The 22,849-nt window shown below is 44.2% G+C and overlaps 1 protein-coding gene across 1 annotated transcript; it reads right to left on the bottom strand.

Moving 5' to 3' along the window:
• Positions 1-987: 987 nt before the first annotated feature.
• LOC100731254 (2-acylglycerol O-acyltransferase 2-like) lies at positions 988-21,784 on the bottom strand. Its single transcript, XM_063255659.1, has 6 exons — positions 21,694-21,784; positions 9,297-9,475; positions 4,219-4,423; positions 3,767-3,941; positions 2,999-3,198; positions 988-1,497 (listed from the first exon to the last, which is right to left on the bottom strand). Exons 1-6 carry the CDS (start codon positions 21,782-21,784, stop codon positions 1,343-1,345), a joined length of 1,005 nt encoding a protein of 334 aa, XP_063111729.1. The 3' UTR covers positions 988-1,342.
• Between the last annotated feature and the right edge of the window lie 1,065 nt (positions 21,785-22,849).

Raw genomic sequence — 22,849 nt, 5'->3', positions numbered from 1 at the left:
GGTTTCTGTCTTAGAGAAGTCCTCCAAGAGCCTCATGAATACATAGGTGAAGGTTTTAGAAGATAGATGGATTATGAGTCTTACAGCTGCTTTGCTCTTAGGAGGTGGGGTCTGCTTGGAAGAGGTGGGTCACCGGGGGGGGGGTTGCCCTGGCTCTTTCTTTGACTCTCTTTGCTTCCTCTCTACCATGGCACAAATAGGTCCCCTGAGTCATTGCTGCCTAGCTTTTGGAGCCAGCTAACTATAAACTGAAACCTTTACAAATTATGAGCCAAAATAAACCTTTCCTCCTTGAAGTTGTGGATATCGGGTATTTTGTTCCAGCAATAAAAAAGTGACCAAGACAAAGGGAGGGTGAGGTAAGCAGCCAGCCTCACCCTGCACCACTCACACATGTTCCTGACTCAGGAATCCAGAGCTCTTCTCATCAGAGTGTCATGCACATCATACACACCTCACACTCGTTTCTTGTTCTCTGTGCTGGCCTAAATCTTGGGGTGATGTATCAGGAAAGAACAGATCAACATGATCTCCTCAGGCCACTCTGAACCAGCCTGGGGGAAGATGATTCAGTGTCACAGTGTCAGGTTGGTGGTCAGATCTCAGGTTTCGGCCAGCCACATTTTGTTGAGATGTGTAAGAAAAAAGGGAACTAAAACTGAATCCTTTCATTCATTGAGCTATAATTTATAGAGCCTTCCAGTTGTGCCCAGATCTGGCCCAGATCTGGAGTTGGAGTCACAAAAGATGAGTAAGAGGTGCCCTCATGGAGCCCTTGGCTTGTGTGATGTCAGAAGTGAGACTCTGAGTTCACCTAGGTCAGTTGGGTAAACTGAGGTGAGGAGAATGAAGACTGACTAAAGTCACATCCCCTTCAGAGCTCAGAGGACCCAGAAACACAAAGGTGTTCAGGGTGAGTGCAGGACTTACTGGACGCTCCCTCACTTTCCAATCTGAGGAGCAAGGGACATCAGGGTACAGGATGAGGGGGCATCAAGGGGAAAGGACTGGCTGGTGGTTTCCTTTGTGTTATCATTTAGAGGTAGAAGAAGAAAAACGTCATTGCTCTCTTCTTCTGCTTTTATACTTTTTATACTCTTGGAGTGACATGACAACAGAGGATGGAGGTCTCACAAATCATCCCTTCTCAAGCCTTTCACACTGCACTGGGGGAAACTTGCAGTCCCCTTTGGTGCAAGGCTGCAAACCAGAGCTGGCAAAGTCTGGTCTTCTCCTTCATGCCTACAGATGTGGTTGGATTGGCAGAAGTCTGTGCTCCACCTCCTGGGCACTGAACAGCTGGCCCTGACCTTGTGGTAATCCTTCCTCTGGCTGGAAGCGCTCAGCAGAACTCCAAGTGTTGCTCAGCAGGAATGTTGAACTTGAGTTTGTGGGCCTCAAAGAGGCTGCACAGCTCCTCCATGTAGTGCTGGTGTAACTGGTTCACCTCCTCTTCTGTAGGCTGCAGGATCTTCTGTACCTCAATGGGCTTCCCCACTGCAAGGAACAGAGGTGGGCAGGGGTCCAGAGTGGGAACCACAGGGGTCACAGGAGCCCTTAGAGCAGGCCATTTGGCAGGAAAGTGCTCTTACTGCTATCCCTTCCCACCCTAAATTCAGGTGATAGATCCTGAGGTAGCGGGGCAACCCTGAGTTTCTGACTGATTTATCAATGTCCAGCTTTCAGTGTGTCAGGCAGTATGGTTTGTGCTTAACGTGTGTTCTCTCCTAAAATCCTATGGGAACAAAACCTGTCACTATTCCTGCTTGCCTGGTGAGGCAATGAGTGTCAAAGAAGATTAGTGCCCAGTTTCAGTTCACATAAGCAATAAGCTATAGCAGATTTTAATCCTGTAGGTATTCTCCTGGCCTCCAGGTTGTCTGATTCTGGGGGTCCACCCTTTGCAGTCTCTGTATTTCTAGGTTTTGGGAGGCTCAAAGCCCAGATTGGCTCTTGTTCACCTACTGCCCTGCATCCTGACCTGCAGACCCCCTCCCATCACACTGGGCAGTCAGAAAGGCCTAACCTTTCTGTGTGTCTGCCTGGCTAGGAAGGCAGCTCCCCAGTTCTTTCTTGGAAACATGACTGAAGGCAGCAGCAGGATTAAAATTCATGGAGGTTTGGTCAGATGATTCAGGGAACATCATGATGTAGAGGATTCCCTAATCTGGGATCAACTAACAAATAAATGCATGGGTGGAGGTGAGGCAAATGGACCTTTTGTCTGAAAAATTTGTCAGAGAACCTTAGTTGGAATCCAAGAAGACACCAAAGGAGGAGCCCAGTTAGTGAAAAAGATGGCAATAACTTTATGCATTTAAGCTCAGGTTCACTCAGCACAGGAAGTTCACTCAGCACCTCAGGCTTTAATTCAGAAACTATGAATTTCTACTTTGCACACAGTGATGATATGGTTACAATGCATTCCTGGTATCTGGTTCCTTCAAATTTGCCTCATTAGGTCCACTAGTTGAGATTTAAATCTTCCTTCTTTGGCATAATAGGAAGTTAGATCCTGATTCAAACATGAAGTTTGTTATTCAAAGGGAGTATGATCTTTTGTTAGGCACATAATTCTCTGAGCCTCAGTTCACCATCAATGAAATAATTGTGAATTATAAATAGAATAATAATGACTGAAATCTTGCTTCAAGGGATGAATTCCCTGCTTCAAAGATTGTTAGAAGAAACTGAGCTGCTGCACCTAGGCCAGGAGGTGTGGTCCCTGTCCCATGGTAGGGGCTCAGCAATCAGTAGTGAGTATGGTTCTTGCTGTCTGTTACAGTTGTTACCATAGCCTTCCTTATTTAGAGTTTTCTGCTGTGTGCATGTGCTAGTGTGTGTGTGTGTGTGTGTGTGTGTGTGTGTGTTGCCCAGTCTAAACCGTGATCCCCGAGAGGGTAGGATTGTATCTATCCCATCTCCATGTCCCCTTGCAGCACATAGCACAGTGTCCTCTCCCTGTGTCCCGGACCTACTGGCCTTGGTCTTTGCTTACCTATGGTGGTGACAGGGTGACGGTGAGGCATCCACCCAAAGCTGTACCAGAAGATACCACGGCCATAGAAAAGTGGGAGGGAGATGCCCATGATCTTCTGCAGCCAATTCTGGACACGGCGCAACCAGGAGCCAGAAGAGTTCTGAACCTGATGAAATAGGTCATTCTCCCCAAAGCAGAAGGCTGGCACCAGGGCTGCTCTACATACAGGGGAAATAAAAGGTGCCATAAACTACAAGATCATCAAGCTTCTTACAGGAACTCAGTGACCAGGACTGGAGTACAGGACAGAAGCCTGGGATGGAACCAGGGGGCCTGGATCAGCTCCCAGACCTGCCACAACCCCCTCTCTGAACTGGTGTGTCCTCTCAGGCCTGCAACTTCCTACTTGCATCATGACAGTACCCCAGAGTGCTATAGACAGTACTCCCTTGGATAAAACACCTGAATTTTGCTCCTAGAAAAATCTCTCCCATACTAGCTGGCTCACATTTCTCAAATATGCTCCACTCCAAGGCAGGGTAACATTTTTGCCATATGCTTCAACCCCATTTTTCCAGATCCTGTTAGTCTCAGCTCTTGTATCAGTTTTGGGGAACACATCCACTTCTTGGGCACGAAATACCAAAATATAATCTTCATTGTGGATGGACCAAGAGTCTCCCAGCCACATTAGAATCTCTGATAGTCTTTGCTCTTTTCCTACCAAAATGTAATCCTTGCCAATCTCCAACTGAACCCCAAGTGCTATCCCCTGAGGTCCTGTACCCGTGGGTCAGGGCAAGCCTGATGAAGCCCTTGCGTTTCTTCAGTATCAGCCTGTAGGATCCAGGCCTGGCCTCCAGTGCTTCCTTAGCTCCCCCGACGACGATGGCCAGCAGGTTCCCATTGCCCTTCCTGGTCAAAATGTGAGCAGCACTCTCCTTGTCTGTAGAGACTGCCCCTGGCAGGAGAAGAAGGTGGATTGAGTGAGCAAGACTGTGAGGCTAGGGGTGCCCAAGAAGAAAACCACCAGTAGCGTAAGAGGTCCGGGTTCCACCATGGTGCCCCACTTCAGGCAAGAGTCCTCCCAGCACAGTGCTACAAGGAGTTCTTTGGATCTGGCCTCCTGCACATGCTTTTGGAAGAACTGTAGAACTGTTGCATCCCCTCCCTAAGATGTCCTTCTACTTAAACCATCAGCCTCGTCTTCTTGAGGTTTCCTAGGTAGGGAGACTCACCCAAGGCCAAGATGCAATCTCGGAAGACTGGGAAATGGAAAAGAATGTTCATCGTCATCAGATGGGTTTTGATGCCAGGGAAAAGCGAGGAGAAGCCTGTGCTCTCAGTGCACAAGTTGACTAAGGTTCCAACCCCCAAGATCCCATGGGGGTGGAAGCTGGCAATGTAGTTCCGGGAGGGGTCCAGCTCAGCAGTCTTGATCAGCTGCAGGGACAGTAATCTGGTGAACCAAACCATGCCCTGTGCACCAATCCTGACTCAGCCATCCACAGCACTGGATAAGGTGCTGTGCTGTGTGAGCCTTAGACTCTACATCCTCCTGTCTCACTGCCCTGGCTTCTTATCCAGACAGTCTCAGCACGGTGCTGGCTGTGTTACAGATTTAGTACTGGCTTTGGGCAAAGTTTTTCCCTCTCATCTCAGGCTTCTCCTCGATGAGTACCTACTTAGTCAACAGCGCCATGCAGACCTCTGCCTTGTCTGTCCAGCCCCATCTTGCCACAAGTGCCTTGTGCCCTCTCACACTGTTGGCATGACTAGAATGCTCCAGTGCCTGCTGTGCTCAGGACACACAGAGCACCCATGTTGTTGGCTTGTTTATCACTCATCACGGTTCTAGGGAGCCAGCTACAGTGTTAGCCCCATTTTACTGCTAAGCATAGTGGTACACAAAGGAGTTAAGCAAAACAGGACACTAGGATCTGAGTTTGTGACCTCTTGGTGAGCACAAAGAAAGCTTACGAGCCAAAAGCCTTTGCTGCAGATCAAAAAGATTACCTGGGCCTCAGGGTTGGGTCTGGAACTTTCTAGTGAAACATATGAGGTTCAAGGCCTCAGGCCCCGGCTGGGAGAAGGTGGTTGCTGCCTCCATAGCTGCCTCTGGCTGCTGCAGGTCCTGTTGTGTCCTTAGGTCCCTTGGAAAATTAAAAATGCCCAGCAAGTAGCACCTGATTCAGTAGGTCTAGTGCTGGCCTTGGCATGGGACTGTGTAGTGCCTGAGTACATATGCAGGGACTGGGCTCCTTCCCTGTCTCCTCTCAGCATGACAAAGTTTGGATGGAAAGGCTTCCATTATTTCTCTGGCTGTAGCAGTAGCTTCTTTTTGGACTGGGGTCACCCTTCAGCCTTCTCTAGTTTTTATCAAAGTTCTCAGGCCTGCCCACCCTCTCACTTTGCCACAGCCATCCAGTCATTCAACAGACACCCTCTGACACCTACACACATTCCCTCAGCCCTCAACGGCACCTTTTCCCCTAGGCCTACACATTCTGAATCAAGCTGCACCTTGGGGTCCTCTTTAGTTTTATTTTGCTTAATGGTACATAACCCACTGTATGATCTGCAACAGAGGGTACTGCAGAATTGGGGGCACAGGGTGGGAGGCATTCCTGGCACCCACTCTGTGCCACCTGGAATACACCAATTTGCTTCCTCCTCAGCACCCTGGGGGGGGGGAGTGTTGATATCACTACCCCAGGTCACAGATGTAGGGAACTGAGGCACACAGCAAAGTTTCTCCAGGTCACATAGCAGAGCCTGGGTATGAATCCAGGTGACCAGGCTCCATGTTTATGTAACCCACACAGTCCGCTCCCTGTGTGCATCGCTGTAGGCAGGGAGTGGGATTATGCGGTGGGCACTGGTACAGGGACATGGCTCATGACCAGGACACTGGAACAGTGAGGGGAAAGAAGAGGCAGGTGAGGTTTGCAGTTGCAATAAGAAATAAGTTCGGCTCCAAGGAAAACTCCTTTGGGGGTGCTGGAAGATTTGGAGTCCAGAAAAAGAAATGACTGGGGTCAGGACTCATGAGTAGAGGAGAATGAGAGCTGGGTGTGGTGGCACACTCCTGTAATCCCAACACTCGGTAGGCTATGGCAGGATGATCCTTGTGATTTCAGGGTCAGCTTGGGCTACAAAGTAAGCTTAAGGCCAGCCTGAACAGCACAGCGAGACTCTGTCTCAAAAAGCCAAAAAAAAGTATAGAAGAAGGATAAGGAGTCAGGATGGGAACTTTAGGGCCCAGACCCTGGGCTTTAGAGCACTGGTTGTCAATCATGGCAAGTTCATTGCCTTCTGCCCCTTGATGGAGACATTTCATAGTATCTGCAGGTAAATTTTACTTGTAGGAACAGGGAGAAGGTGGTGCTGCTTGGCGTGAACGGACACTAGGGTTGAAGACAGTCCCCACAACAAAGAGTCAACCAGCTCCAAATGTCAGTGGTGAAAAGGCTGACAGAGCCCCCAGGAGGAGGGCTGGAAGGTGCAAGGGCAGGGAGGTGGGGGAGCAGTTCCTGTCCTGCCCCACATCTGGTTGTGACAGTGACTAGCATGTTAAGGACAGCATTTCCTGACCCTCAGTAACAGACCTGGTCAGAGAACTTGGCCCCCACCCCACCTCAAGGCTTTGGCCCATGTATACAGTGTTTGTGCTGGACCATGAAACCTCTGCAGCTAGGGACTCCCAGCTCTTGGGCCACTTTGGCCTGGAGTAGGAACAGCTTTCTCCACTCAGAGCTTAGCCTGACACTACCATTAGCTCTTTAGGAAGCAGATGGGTAACTTTCGTGTAGCGGTTTCCTCATTTCGCTTGGAATTTCATCCTTAGGAGCTAGTTCCTAAAGTCACAGTGAGAAGCAATGGAAGCTCAGAAACTATCATGGGAGGACTGCATGCAAGTGATGGGGAGTGGAAGGGGAGCTCAACAGAGCTGAGGTCACTGACCTCCTGCTGAGTCCAAGGGCACTGCATGGGCTGTGCTGTAAAGGTGTACAGATGGGAGGGAGAGTGTCCTAGGAAGTCTGGGCCAGGGAGTCTGCAGGCCAGAGCCCAGCCCTGCAGGTGTGCAGCTCAGGAGGGCCAAGCTAAGGTGAATAGCCTCTGGCCCTCTCCTGGTCATTCAGTGATAATGCTCATGTTTGGCAGAAGTGTTGCAAAGGGTATGGAACAAACCTGAAAAACTGTGCAACTGGTTTCTGCAAAATCAACTAATGCCCTGTCAGTGTCAGCAGTGAAGAAGTTAAGAAGCTTCTTCAAGGGCTGGGGAAGGAACAAAAAGGACAGTGCCACCACTTCAGCATTCCTTCTGCCAGTGCTGCAGATAAAAATGTCTTTTTGAGCCAGATGAGGTGGCTCATGCCTGTAATCCTAGCACTTGGGAGGTTGACGCAGGAGGATTGTTGCAAGTTCGAGATCAGCCTGGGCTACAAGTGAGTTCAAGGCCAGCCTGAACTGCACAGAGACCCTGCCTCAACAAAAAAATTGTCTTTTTGCACTAAGGCTATATTTTCTCAGGCAAAGCCTGATAGTCCTGACAAAGAATGAGGAGCCCCAGGCTGGAGAGATGTGAAGCAGGGAAGGAAGTTCAGGATCTCAATGCTCACAGGTCCAGGGGTAGGGACAGGGGACTCTGCCCATGAGACATCCTGGCTGCTCCTGGGGTCCAGCAAGCCCTGACTTATCTTTGCTGACAAGATACCAGGAGTGGACCCTGCAGACAAAGCACATTTGAGGGGTGGGCAAACAGCCCCCAACTTGATTCTCCCAAGCTAGTGCAGGTCTTCTGCCCTTCGACACCTATGATACCCATGAACCCAGGGTGGGTAATCAGTCTAAGCCAGCCCATTCTCTTACCCTGCCCCTCCCACTTGGTCTTTGCTCTGGAGGTCCCACTCACCAGGGTGTAGGGGCTACGGCTGGCACTCAGATCTTGCCAGCCCTTGTGAGGGCCTAGGGCCTGCACAAGGAAGCCCGGCAAGATACCTGACTTTGCTGCAAAGTGCCTGGGACTCAGGCAGTTGTTTAACCTCTGTGAACCCACTTCCTCCACTCTCTCCCCAACTGGAGGCCTAATTCCTGGAAAGGCAGGAATAGCTGGGTTTGTGCACAGGGTGGGAGAAGCCAGGCAGAGGTGAAGGCACCAGGCTCCCCGAGACCCCTCCCACCATAGCCATGCCCAGGGTTCCTCAGAGTCCCACTGACTCAGTGAAATAATACTGCACCAGTGTCCTGAGGACTGGCAGTCCTTTGCCTTCTCTGTCTCAACTGCATAAATGCTACTCGGGAAGTGTCTGGCAACATTTCCATTTTACAGGTGACAAAACAGGCTCAGACAGACTCTGGAATTCATCCACAGTCACACAGGTGCTATATGGCAGACCTGAGATCAGAATCTAGTGTGTTTCTGGTTTCAGAGGTCCCATTTACTCTGTCCTGTTTCCAAAGGAGAGCCAGCCGTGCCTGCCTGGGCTCTCTTGTGTCTCCAGGATCTTCCCATCCTATGCCCTCTGGACAACAAAGCTTTTGCTGCCTAGATTAAATCAGGGTTTGGTGTTTCAGTGGAAGAGTCTGCTCAGCCTTCAAGTCCAAGGCCTGGAGGTCTGATGGGCCAGACAGCCAGAGAGCTGAGGACACTCACAGTAGGAGGACATGTCTGCAAACTGGACCCAAAGGAAGCCTGAGGCTCAGAAAAGGCAAAGGCCTTGCCATGAACACACAGAACCAGAAAGAGGGACAGGACAGAACCTGAAGACTCTGATGGCTCTGTTACCTCTTTCCTTAGCTTTGCCAATAGAGACTTCAATATTTGCCAGACAACTTGCTATGTGACCCTGACCCCACCTGTGTTCCTCTCTGTGTCTCAGCCTCCTCATCTGAGAAGTGTAAAAGGTCTCTTACAACCTACAGTTTATCACATGAATGCAAACTTGGGTTGCCGATGGAACTGTGCTTTCACAACTCATGCGTTGGACATGATGCATCCCACAGAGCTCATTTAAATCCTCTCATTGGTTGGGGGAGATTTGGTTCAGCGGCATAAGTGCCTGCCTGGCAAGCCTGAGATTGTGAGTTTGATCCCTGGAACAAAAAATTTCTCTCATTGGCCCTATATTCCAGTAGTTGGGAAACCATTGCCAGAGACAGGCTGGACCCTACTCACCCCAGCCACATGATGGGGGAAGTACAGGCTCCTATCTCCCAGCCTGGTGCTCTGCTCACTGCACACAGGGCCACTAGTTCCACAAAGATGTGGAGTTCTGGATCCCGTCCCCCCACCTCAAAGTAGCTCAATACTCACCGAGATTGGGAAATAGTCTCTTATGTAATTCCATATGACAAAGCGCCTGTAGCTCTCTCTGTGCCCGCTCCCCTGCCACGGCGTGTCTCGGTCCAGGAACCACCAGAAGGCGTACAGCACAGTCAAGAGCCAGAACCTAGTGAACAGGAGGCCTACAAAGACCCCGAGGGAGGTCAGGCCTGGAGAGGGAAGCAGAGCATGAGGGATCCCAGGTCTGTGAACAGTACAGGGACACTCCCCAGACCAGAATGTCTCTGCCGCGAGGCCTGCACTGGCAGCACCATCCTGTACTATTCTTGACTCCAGCAGGAAGCCCAGCTTTATTTCCATCCTTCCGCCATGAAGTAGTTGTGGGTGCTGAGAGGGAACATGGCCAACCCAGAGCCACGCTGGTGCATGGGTTGAGCCCAGGTGGGTCTCAAAATCATGCCACCCACCCCCAACCTGCACCTGGATTCCTGACCCCAGCTGTCACTCTGTCTCGGTCCCTCTCCCAGTCAGGCAGTCTGCATTTACCACTTGCTCAGTACTGGGGGCACAGAATGGATTAGCTCTTCTAATTCTTGTCTATGGGACTCGGAAAAAGAGACCCTTTTCTTCCCAGTCCATTTGTGTTCACCCTCTGCCTCATCCTACTAAAGATAAGGCTGGCTGGGTTCCCTTTTCTACTAAAGCCCTCCATGGCTTCTCTTTAGCATCAAAGTGCAGCCCCAGGGCTCAGTTGGCATTGGACTCCCATGGCTCGCCCAGTTTCCTTCTGCCCTTGGTCCTTCTCCTGCTTCCACACCCAAAGCTCTGGCCTCATGCACATACTCAAAATCCTTAGGCCACCAAGCTCCTCTCCTTTGGCTCCAGTGCCCTTTCTTGGTGAAGGAAGAAGGCAGGTAAAGGTCAGCCCCTGCTGGTGCTTGTGTGAGCAGCAGGGTCAGGCCCAGGCATAGCAAGGAAGTCCTCTCTGATCTTTGCCACGGCTAATCCTGTTTGATTTCAGGGTCAAGTGACCTGTGACACCACCCCTAATCTGATGCCAATAGAGTATTATATCACTCTCGCCACACCACTCACTCCGTGCATTTTCCCACTTCATGTCCCATGCTGGGGGTTGAACTGTGGGTCTCAGGCATGCAAGGGAAGTACTTTAACACTGACCATACCCCCAGCCCCCATACTTATATTCCTAAAGAAGGCCAGCTTCTGGTGGTCCCCTTGGAAGTAGAGAACTCGGCCTGGCAGCCTTCCTGGGAGAAACAACTTTTCAGCTGGTCTGAATGGTAGTGCAGGTTCAGAATCAGCAGAAGTAGGTTGGGGCTCACAAACAGTTGCTCTGCATGGAGCACCTACATGGTGCCAGGTGTTGGTAATTTAGTGTGGACCAGTACTCAAGGAAACTTTCCAGGGTTGTGCTTGGGGCATTTAGTTTTTTTTTTTTTTTTAATTTTTTACTCGGGTAAAATATTTGTGAAATAAATTTAACATCTTATCCATTTTAAAATACACAGTTCAGTTATAATAAAGACATTCACAATTTGTGAGACCATCATCACTCTCAACTACCAGAACATTTATAGTTCTCCCAAAGAGAAACTTTATCCTCATTAAATAGAAACTCTTCTTCCCCCTCTTCCTCTTAGCTCTGGAAACCACCATTCTTTTCTCCCTATAAGTTACTACAATCCTTGTTACATAGTATAAGTGGGACTATGAATTATTTGTATTTTTTTGAGACAGGGTTCCACACTGGCCTTCAACGTGTGGTGATCCTCCTGCCGCAGCCTGCCAAGTGCTGGCATTCCAGGCTTGCACCACCATCCCCGGGAGCATTTGTCTCTTTAGAATGTCTTGCTTTACTCTGCATGTTTTCAGTTAGTCTTTGTAGCAAGTGTCACAACTTCCTTTTAAGGCTGAATAATACTCCACAGTAGGTATATACCACTTTTTGTTTATCTATTTAGTCCCTGATGGACATTGTGGCTGCTTCCATGTTTGCCCTTGTTTGCACTTATTTCTAAAGCTTTCAATAATGAAGCAGAGAGAGACTTCCCACACCAACACAGAAATGGATGTCTCTTGGGAAACAGGGAGAAATGGCAGGTGGGAGTCTGCCTTCCCCAATGCCCCTCCTCCATGCACCCAGACTTCTTTCCAGCCTGCAGCTCTTGTGCTGTGCTAGCCCAGTCTCTATCCTCAAAAGGCCTGGACTTTTCCTGGGGGCAGGGGAGGAGCCAATGCAGCTTAGGTGTTGGTTACATGTTTGTTTGTCTTAAATATTTTATAATGAATATTTTCAAAGAGAAATTTTCAGAAGGGTGGAACTGAAATGCTACCCTGTACATGAAACAGGACATTCACATATGCACAGGGGAGGGAAGGATCTTGCTGATCTGGAGGAAGCTGATAGAATGCCAGCAAGCAAGGATAGAAGGGAGAGAGGCTTAACTTTTGTTCACTTTTTTGATATTAAATATACTTAATGACCTTTACAATAGCATCCAAAGAAATGAAATACTGAGGAAACAATCTAACAAAAGAAGTAAACTATCTATACATTGAAAACAACAGTACTCTGGGAAAAGAGACAGATGAAACCATTAGAAGATAGAAAGACAGGCCGGGGGTTTAGCTCAGGGGTGTAAGTGCCTGCTTGGCAAACACGATGTCATGAGTTCGATCCCTGGCATGTGCACTCACACACACACACACACACACACACACACACACACACACACACACAAATAAGGAAAGAAAAGAAAATGGAAAGATGTCCCTTGCTCATGGATAGAAAGAACCAACATAGTGAAAAGACCTTTACTCCCAAAACTGTTATACAGATTTAATGCACTCTTGATCTAAACACCATCAGCATACCTCACAAAACTGAGAGAACATTTCTAAATTTCATTTGAAAATGAAAGTGACCTAAAATAGCAAAAGCAAATCTGGGCAACAAAAGCAAGTCGGGGGACATCACAATCCCTGACCTGAAATTATATTGCAAAGCTACTGTGATAAAATCAGCATGGTATTGGCAAAAAAACAAACAAACAAACAAACAAAAAAAAAAAACAAAAGAACAAAAAAACAAAAACCTGAGGGTCAGTGGAATAAAATACAAGATGCAGACAAATACAAACACACTAAACCACCTTATCTCCAATGAAAAAACCAAATGTGTTCACTGGAAGAAAGGTAGTCTCTGCTGGAAAAACTGGTTTTCCACATGCTGGAGACTAAAAGTAGATCCATGTCTATCACAATGCACTACAGAAAAGTCAGAATGGATCAAAGATCTAAATATTAAAACAGAAACACTAAATCCGCTGGAAGAGAAAATAGGTAGAAATCTTGGAGACATAAGTGTAGGCAGAGATTCCATGAACAAAACCCAGATTGCATGGGAAATACAACAAAGAATGAACGAAATCTCACTTTATTAAATAGTTTTTGCCACCTGAATGACCTGTTGTGAAATTTTGTCTTAGTTTTCTTCTTCTTCTATATTTTTCTTTTTCAGTCTGAAATAAAATGGATTTGAAGGGGAAAAAAAGCTTTGCGCAACAAAAGAAATCACCCACAAAGTGAAAAGACAATGCAGAATGGGAAAAAAGTGAAAAGACAACCCAAACTTATGGCCAGTGGTCCCTCAGACAATGCCCTAGAACATACTAAGAACTGAAAAAATCAGGCCTGTAAGCAGAGGGGTGGTGCATGTCTGTAATCCCAGCACTCAGGAGACTGAGGCAGGAGGATCATTGCAAGTTCAAGACCAGCCTGGGCTACAAAGTGAGCTCAAGTATATAACAAGACTCTGTCTCAAATACACATATACACACATAAACACACACAAATCAGGCCACCAATATTCAAAGACCCAATCAAAAAATGAGTGAGATGAATACACATTTTCCAGATGACATACAAATGGCAAATAGATGTATGAAAAAATGTTCAACATCAATGGTTATTCAAAAGATGCAAATTAAAACAATGAAATTCCATCTCATTCCAGAAAGAATGTTATCATCAATAAATCAATGAATAACAAATGCTGACAGGGCTGTGGGGAATAAAGAACACTTTCCCACTGTTGGTGGGAGTGTAGACTGGTACAACCACTGTGGAAAGCAGTGTGGAGATTTCCTAGACAACTAGGATTTTTATAGTGCCTGCCTGGCAAGCACAAGGTGCTGAGTTCAATTTCTGGCATCAAAAGCAAAATGAAACAAAACAAAATTTAGGATTACATGTTGCATTTAACCCAGCTATTCCCCTTCTGTGAATCTTCCCAGAAGAATTAAAAACATCCTAGCCTGTCGGACCTTTCTCTCGCCTTGGGGACGTGCCATGGCTTCCTGCAGGGAACAGTGAGCCTGGTCCTGGCCGAGCCACGAGACCCCATTACAGCCTTGCCTCTCTCACCCGGAGGGCACACGGCAGCTGCCCCACCTGAAGGAAGGAACTGGGCCAAGCTGCGGGAAACTGCTCCGACTTTACCTGGGACCTTCTTTCGGCCTGGAGAGCTCCAGCACTACTGCCACCGCCTGGAGGAAGGAGCTGCCCTGCTGAGGAGGGAAGCTCTGCTGCCACAGTGGGGAGCTGTATAGCTTGAGGAGGCTTTAGGTCTACCTGAGAGGAGCCTGGCAACTTTCTCTTAATCTGGGGGCTTAGCTGCCCAAGGAGGGAGCTACACTACCAGAAGAGTCCCAGGAGTCCAGGACATAAGAGACACTTTCCAAGAGGCCGAGGGGAAGTTTAGAACAACACCTGAAGCTTGAAAATATAGGAAAATGACAAAACGAAAGACCAAAATGCAATCTCAAACATCCAGCCCATCCCAAGAACACCTAGGAGGCATGTACATAGAAGAAAATACAGGCCACATACCTGAAATACCTGAAATAATAGTAACTAAAATAAAGAAGCAACTCTGGGAAGTCTTAAAGGAATTCAGACTAGAAATAATCTCTCAGGTAAAAGAAGAAATGATAAAAGAAATGAAGGAGATGCTGAACATATCTAAAGAAGACACAGTTAAAAAATTGGAGAAACTAAACAAAAAGATAGAATTCCTAGATAAACAATGTAAGAAACAAACCATATATAAAGCAGATGCAAAGAGACATACAGGAAATCAAAAATTCCATTGAAAGTTGTAAAAAACCGCCTCAATGAAAGTGAAGATAGAATTTCAGATCTCGAAGACAAGATTGCAGCCAGTGAACATGAAAGGAAAGATCTTTTAAAAATAACAAGAAATCAGGAAATAACAATTCAACACCTGCAAGGTGACACAAAGAGAAACAACATAAGGTTGATAGGGATAAATGAAAAAGAAGGGGACAACATAAAGGATGTCAAGAGGATATTTAGAGAAGTAATAGCTGAAAATTTCCCAAACATGAGATTGGAAACTGATATCAAGATCAATGAATCATATAAAACTCCAAATAGCCATAACAAAAATAAAACTACACCCAGACATATAATAATTTCCATCCCAGAAATCAAACAAAAGAATATTATTAAAAGCTGTCAGAGAGAAAAGACTGATCAACTATAAAGGAAAACCTATCAGAATCATAGCAGAGTTCTCAGCACAAACATTAAAATCAAGAAGAGCTTGGAGTGAAGTATTACAGATCCTAAAAGAAAATGATTTCCAACCTAGACTGATGTACCCTGAAAAACTGTCCTTCAAAGTTGATGGAGAAATAAGATACTTCCATGACAAAGAACAGCTGAAGAACTTCATGATCACCAAGCCAACCCTACAAAGAATACTGAAAGATGGCCTAGATACATTTAGGAAAAAAACCACTAAACAAAGCAGACAATTAAACAGAACAGAAAGATAAAGATGCAACAGCAGAAAGATAACATGTCAAAACTAAACCAAAATATAACAGTTATAACCATTAATGTAAATGGTCTCAATGCACCAATTAAAAGACAGAGACTGGCAGAATGGATCAAGAAATAAAATCCAACCATATGCTGTCTACAAGAAGCCCATCTAACCCAAAAGGAAACTCACAGACTAAAAGTCAAAGGATGGAAAACAATACTTCATGCAACAGGGACCCCCCCCCCCAAAAAAAAAGCGGGAGTAGCTATTTTGTTTGCAGACAATGCGAACTTCAAACCAATAATGATCAGAAGAGATAAAGAAGGTCACTACATACTGGTTAGGGGAAAACTTCAAGAGGAAGAGATAACTATCTTAAATGTATATGCACCAAATACCAGAGCACCCGCTATATAAAACAAGTATTAACAGAAATGAAAAACCAAATTAACAGCAACACAATTCTAACAGATTTTAACGCACCATTGACACCAATGGACAGATCAACCAGACAGAAAATCACAAAGAAATAAAAGAACTGAATCACACTTGTGAATAAATGGACTTGATAGACATATACAGAGCATTTCACCCAACAATAACAGAACACACATTCTTCTCAGCAGTACATGGGTCATTCTCTAAAATAGACCATATATTAACTCACAGAACATATTTAAATAAACGCAAAAGGGTTGAAATTATCCCTTGCATGCTGTCGAATCATAGCACTCTGAAATTAGAAATTAATGATAAAAGATACCGCAAAAATCCCACAAATACATGGAAACTGAATAACACACTCTTGAGTAATCAGTGGATCACAGAGGAAATTAAAGAAGAAATTAAACAGTACCTACAAACAAATGAAAACACAAATACAACTCACCGGAATCTGTGGGATGCAATGAAAGCTGTCCTCAGAGGAAAATTTGTTGCACTGAGTTCCCACCTCAGGAAAACAGAATGAATACAAACAAATAACCTGATGTTACACCTCAAACATCTAGAAAAAGAAGAGCAAGTCAAGCCCAAAGCCAAAAGAAGAGAGGAAATTATAAAAATCAGAGCAGAAATCAATGCAATAGAGACTAAGAAAACAATCCAAAAAATTAAAGAGTTGGTTTTTTGAAAGAATAAATAAAATCAATAAGCCCCTAGCCAACCTTATTAGAAAAAGGGAAGAAAAAGCTCAAATTCAAGCAATAAGGAATGAAAAAGGTGAAATCACTACAGACCTTTTAGACATACAGAAGATAATCAACACCTATTTTGAAGACCTCTACTCTCAAAGGTTTGATAACACAGAGGAAATAGGCAGATTTCTAGAAGCATATGGAATACCAAAGCTAGGTCATGAAGATGTAAAACTGCTGAATAACTCAATTTCTATTAATGAAGCTGAAAATGTAATTAAGTCCTTACCTACAAAGAAAAGCCCAGGTCCAGACGGATTCACTGCAGAATTCTACAAGAAATACAAAGAAGACCTAATGCTGACACTCCTCAAACACTTCACTGAAATTGAAAGGGAAGCAATCCTTCCTAATTTGTTCCTAGAAGCAAATATTACTCTAGTACCAAAACCTGAGAAGGACCAACTGAAAAAGAGAACTATAGACCAATCTCCCTAGTGAACACAGATGCAAAAATCCTCAATAAAATATTGGCAAATAGGATGCAGCAAATCATCAAGAAGATCATACACCATGACCAAGTGGGATTCATCCCAGGCATGCAGGGATGTTTCAACATATGTAAATCAATAAATGTAATCCACCGTATCAATAGAGCCAAAAGTAAGAATCACATGATCATTTCTATAGATGCAGAAAAAGCTTCTGATAAGGTCCAACATTCATTTATGATAAGAACATTGCAGAAAATTGGAATTGGAATACATGGTCTTTACCTCAACATAATAAAGGCCATCTATGACAAACCAACAGCCAGTATCATACTAAACGGCCAAAAATTGAAGACCTTTACTTTAAAATCAAGCACAAGACAAGAATGTCCCTTATCACTGCTCATATTTAATATAGTACTGGAAATACTAGCCAGAGCAATTAGACAAGAGAGAGAAATTAAAGGTGTAAAGATAGGAAAAGAAGAAGTTAAGTTATTATTATTTGCAGATGACATGATACTCTACATAGAAGACCCCCAAAGCTCCATTGAAAGACTCCTAGATATAATAAATAAATTCAGCAATGTGGCTGGATACAAAATCAATACTCAAAAAATCAATAGCATTCCTAAACACTAACAACAAAATCTCAGAGAGGGAAATAAGAGAAGCCACACCCTTCACACGAGCAACCAAAAAATGAAATATTTAGTAATTACTCTTATGAAAGACACGAATGACCTATCCAGGGAAAATTATAATACACTGAAAAATGAAATTTAAGATGATCTCAGAAAATGGAAACACATCCCTTGCTCATGGGTAGGAAGAATAAATATTGTGAAAATGGCCATTCTCCCAAAACTGTTACACAGATTCAATGCAATCCTGATAATAATGCCATCAACATATTTTATAGATCTTGAGAAATCACTCCTAAAATTCATGTGGAGCGAGAAGAGACCTAGAATAGCAAGGACAGTTCTAAGCAGCAAAGGCAAGGCAGAAGGCATCACAATCTCTGACTTGAAGTTATACTACAAAGCAACTGTAGTAAAATCAACATGGTACTGGAACCAAAACAGAGCCGAAGATCAGTGGAATAGATTAGGAGATTCAACCACAACTACAAACACACTCAATCACCTTATCTTTGATAAAGGGGCCAAACATGTTCACTGGAAGAACGACAGTCTCTTTAATAAATGGTTTTGGAAAAACTGGCTCTCCATATGCCGTAAACTAAAACTAGATTCATGCCTATCACCATGTACTAAAATAAAATCTAAATGGATCAAAGATCTAAATATTAAAACAGAAACACTAGATCTATTGGAAGACAAATTGGGTAAAAACCTTGAAGACATAGGGGAGGTAGAGAATTCATGAACAAGACTCAAACCGCAGGGGAAATACTTCCCACAGTCAATAATTGGGATCACCTCTTATTAAAAAGTTTTTGCATGTCAAAAGAAATCTCCAACATAGTGAAAAGAAAACCCACAAACTGGGAAAAAATCTTAGTGAGCTGCCCCTCAGACAAAGGACTTCTGTCTAAAACATATAAAGAATTAAAAAAAAATCAGACCCCCAAAATTCAAAGACCCAATCCAAAAATGAGCATCTGAGATGAATAAACAATTCTCAGATGAAGAAATACAAATGGCAAATAAATACATGAAAAAATGTTCATCATCATTAGTCATTAGAGAAATGCCAATTAAAACCACACTGAGATTCCATCTCACTCCTGAAAGAATGGTCAGGATCAAGACAACCACCAACAACAAATGCTGGAGAGGCTGCGGGGGAAAAAGGAACTCTCCTGCAAACTGGTGCAACCATTGTGCGGTCAGTCTGGAGATTTCCAGAAAGCTGGGATTGGAAGCCCCTTCCATTCCTAGGCATATTCCCAGAAGAACTGAAAGCATCATACCACAGTGATATATGTGCACCCATGTTTATAGCAGCACAATTTATAATAGCCAGATCTTTGAAACAGCCTAAGTATCCATCAACTGAGGAGTGGATAAAAAGTTGTGGTATTTTTATACAATGGAGTACTACTCAGCTATAAAGAATGATCACATTGAGATATTTATAAATAAATGGATGCAGCTTGAGACCATACTCATAAGTGAGATAAAGCAAACTCACATGTGTAAATACCAAATAGTTTCCCTAGTGTAAGAAATGATAACAATATATAAAAGTATGTGGTAATCATGATTCCCAATCATACTGGCTTGAAGCCATATAATGTTTTCACTCATTAATTGGAATGGTTTTAATCTGGGTTGTTTGATTTTATTGTCTGTGATAGTACAAATAGCAATTTTGGAGAAAACAAGACATCATAATTGCTAGTGCTGATTTAATATCATCTTGCCTTGAAGCTCCATCAAGCTGTTATTCGTTGGTTTCCATGGGTTTTAGCATGTTGTGTCTTATTATATTTTACTATATGTGATAGTATAAACAAAATTTTTTGTAGGCAAAGAGATAATATAGAAACTGTTGTTTGTTTTCTGTTAGCTGGTTCTAAATACCCTGTAATTCTTACATTCTCTTGAATGGCTTCACACTGTCTTAATATGTTTGATGCTATAGTATATGAAGTTATACTCAAATAATTCAAGAAAAGAGACACTATGGTGACTACTATTATTTCAGGTTATCTGGTGGTGAAACACAATGATGCTTAAATTGTTCAGTTCTGACCTGTGTTGTTCTGTTACTATGTCCTCTTTTATCTCAATCTCCCACTTTTTAAAATTAATTTATTTTTTCTTGTTTTTTAATTAAGGGAAAACTAAATTAAAAAATAGTGGGACATATTACAGTAACGTTTTTGTTTTCCTATTAACCTGATTCGAACCCCAGTATTGCTTTCCCCATCTTGTTCTGTCTCATTTTACTATATTCTGTTTTGTTTGATAGTAAGTTTGAGGGTATAGGCAGCCACTTTAAAGGCAGTAAGATTTACTATGGTGCCCATTATGGTTTGAGTATTGTCTTCTTTTGAAGTCCTGTAAGGTCTCCAGTGTAGGTTTTATTGGTCTTTTTCTGTACTGTTTTGTTCAATTCTATTATACCTGATGATATGGGCAACTCTTTTCAAGATAGCAAGAGGCATAATGGTAATCATTTTTGATCACCTGGTATTTTATTTTTGCATCATATACTATTTCCATCCTTCTGTTCTGACTCTGTTTTGTTTTGTCACATTTGATTTTATTCTCTTCAAAAAAAGGTAATAAGAACTATGGGAGTAATAAAATCCAAAAAGTGTAATTGTTGTTGTAAAAAGAGAGGAAAAGAAAGTGGCCTAAAGGATATAACTGCATGTATATTTAAGTGTGTAGGATAGAAAACTATATTACTGAGTTTTTGTTGGATCATTGAACAGAACTGGCTGCAATCTCACTGTATAAATGTCCACTTTGTATGATTTAATTGTGTAATTTGGACAACTGTTTCTAAGATGACAACTTAATTAGCGATTTCTTACTGTATATTTTTTTCTTGAAATTCTGTACTACTTGTACCCTTTTACTGCTTTGTTTTTTTCTCTTTTTAAATAAAAAAGAATTAAAAACATCATACTACCACGATATACGTGCACCCATGTTTATATCAGCACAATTTCTAATAGCTAATCTTGGAAACAACCTAAATACTTATCAACTGAGGAATGGATAGAAAAGATATTTAAAAAAAAATGTAATGAAGTAGTAGTCATAAAGAAAGAAAACTTGAGACTTTTATAAGAAAATGGGTGCTGCTTGAAACCATGCTCATAAGTAAAATAAATCAGACCCACAAGTGCAAACATCGCATTGACTCACTAGTGTGAGATCTGGAAAAGGAAACAAGATCCAAGATCTACAACAGAAGAGCCAGTATAGGACGGCAAGAGTGTGGTGGGGCACAACTATAATTTCAGCACCCAGGAGGCTAAGGCAGGAAGATTATTGAGTTCAAGGCCAATCTGGGCTAAGACATCCTGTCTCAAAAAACAAAAACAAAAGCAACCAAAGTATAATAAAATAGAAAGCAAAATAATTCATATCTCTTAGGATGGGGATGCAGGACAATTAGATCAGTTAGTAGAGATAGCAGGGCCGAGTCACACATGGCCTGCTTTGCAAGGATGAATCCTTCGTCTATAAAATTTTGAAGAAGTTCTGAGAGAGAGCTACTGACCAATTTGTGCATGGATGTCAACATCTTACCAAGCAGGATGGTAGAACTTCTACACAAACTGAACCCCAGCACTGGGGGTAGCACTTTCTCCTGTCTGGTGGCAGTAGAGGAAAGGAAGGCTTCGCTACATCCCCAATTACTCCTCAATCTACAGTCCCAAATTCACCTTGAAAAAGTTTCCTTCTGCAGTGGGGTGGCCTGCATGAGGCCAGCCCAGGGCCTCACCAAATCCATGCTGGGCAGAGGCAGCATCTGTGCTCAGCTCACTCACAATGGCCCAGGAGGGCAACTTCATTTCTCTATTTGCAGACGAGGAAGCAAGGGCCTGCAGAGTCTGCTCCTTGTTCCCCTCTCCCACTCCCAGCTTGTCCTTTTCTGAGAGGGGAGATGAAAACCCATCCTGTGCCAACAGCATGAGGAGCAGTTCCCAGCATCACCAGAAGCTCACTCACCCACACACAGCCTGTAGCAGAGTCTCCTCCCAGACCAAGGAGAAACCTGAAGCACAGTTCAGGAAATCCCAAGTCTGTACAAAGTCATAGGTGATCCTACCCACCATCAAAGGCTTCATGCAGAACCAAGCTGGCTCTGAGGGTCTGGACTCTCAGCATAGCACAGCCTCTAGAGGGTCGCCACTATCAATGCACTGTGCGCACGTGGTGTGGCTACTCTGCCCCAGCCAGAAGCCCATGGGTCCGGCCTTCCCCAGACAGCCTTACCCAGGAGCAAATAGCATGAGAGCCAGAAAAGGACGGCAAGATTTTGTAGCCAGCGCTCCCAAGGCACTAACAGAGGCACAAACTCCACCATGCTGGCCAAGCTCAGGCTGTAAAGGCTCTGTTGAGCTGCAGGCTGTGTGAGCCCATTAAAAATAGGGCCTTATGCTGTCTGGTCCCGCCCACTGGTGACACCTCTGGCCATGCCCAGGCAGGGCCCAATTTCCTACAAGAAACTTTTGAGTCTACGCCCCGGGGCCTGGCTAAAAAAAGGAGAACAAAAAGGAGCAGTCCAACCCTTATCAGCCTCCTTCCTAATGCCTTATCTACAGGGGTCACTTCTTTGCTCTTCTAAACAACTTGGCAAAAAAACAAAAAAACAAAAAACCAAAAAACCCAACAACTTGGCAGGTGATGCCCAGGCATGGCACAGTCCCTTCTGCTCAGTTACCTTTTTTAGCTTGTTTCCTCTCTCCTGTGTCCCTTTTCCCCTCCAAGAACATACCACAATAGCTTTCATCTAGAAATCTCCAAGCACACCATCTCCTCCACCTGCTAACCACTTCTTTGCTCACTGCCCAGCAAAACTTTTAGAAGGCTTTCTGTGCTCTTGCTTTTCCAAGCTCACTTCCCATCTGTCCCCTCCTACTCCACACTGGTGTGTTTTGTACTTATGGTACTGTTTTGACAGATAAAAATGAAAACAGAAGCTCTTTGAGACATGGGCTTCCAAACAATTCCAACCTCCTGATGAAAATCAGTGGATGCTTATTTTAACAAAGGTGTTTGAAAGGTTCGTGCCCTAGTAGAAATTACTGTACAATCATGGAGTGGTCTAACATGACGGAAGGCCAAAGTTGGAACACTTACCCCTTTCTGCTTCTTCTTCATCCCTAATTGCAACTCTCCTTTCTGTTCACAGGCACAGAGAATTCCAATCAGTTCCTCACTTGTTATCAATATCCGCTCCATGTGCCACTTCAATCCAGGGTCATATAACTCTGTGCCCCTTCTGTATCTGGTCAAAGGAGACAGCCCTGCCGCCATGGGTTGTGTGCTCCTTCCCACATCCTCAAATCAATAAACCTGTTACTTTTGTAGTTTTACTTGTCTGTTGTACCAGAATATTCTAACATTATTGTGCCATTGATTCGGATCC

Source organism: Cavia porcellus, unplaced genomic scaffold (genome assembly GCF_034190915.1).
Source record: "Cavia porcellus strain 051 isolate PalLab524CR breed Dunkin Hartley unplaced genomic scaffold, mCavPor4.1 scaffold_9, whole genome shotgun sequence".
In the NCBI taxonomy this organism is placed as follows: domain Eukaryota; kingdom Metazoa; phylum Chordata; class Mammalia; order Rodentia; family Caviidae; genus Cavia; species Cavia porcellus.
Note: the sequence above shows the minus strand (reverse complement) of the source record. Positions and strands in the feature narration are given on the sequence as shown.

Coding starts and splice junctions, on each gene's coding strand:
- LOC100731254 (XM_063255659.1), bottom strand. CDS start 21,784: ATGGTGGAGTTTGTGCCTCTGTTAGTGCCTTGGGAGCGCTGGCTACAA. Junction 4,424..9,296: donor GAGACTATTTCCCAATCTCG/GTGAGTATTGAG, acceptor CTGTCCCTGCAG/CTGATCAAGACTGCTGAGCT. Junction 3,199..3,766: donor AGGCTTGCCCTGACCCACGG/GTACAGGACCTC, acceptor CCCTGTATGTAG/AGCAGCCCTGGTGCCAGCCT.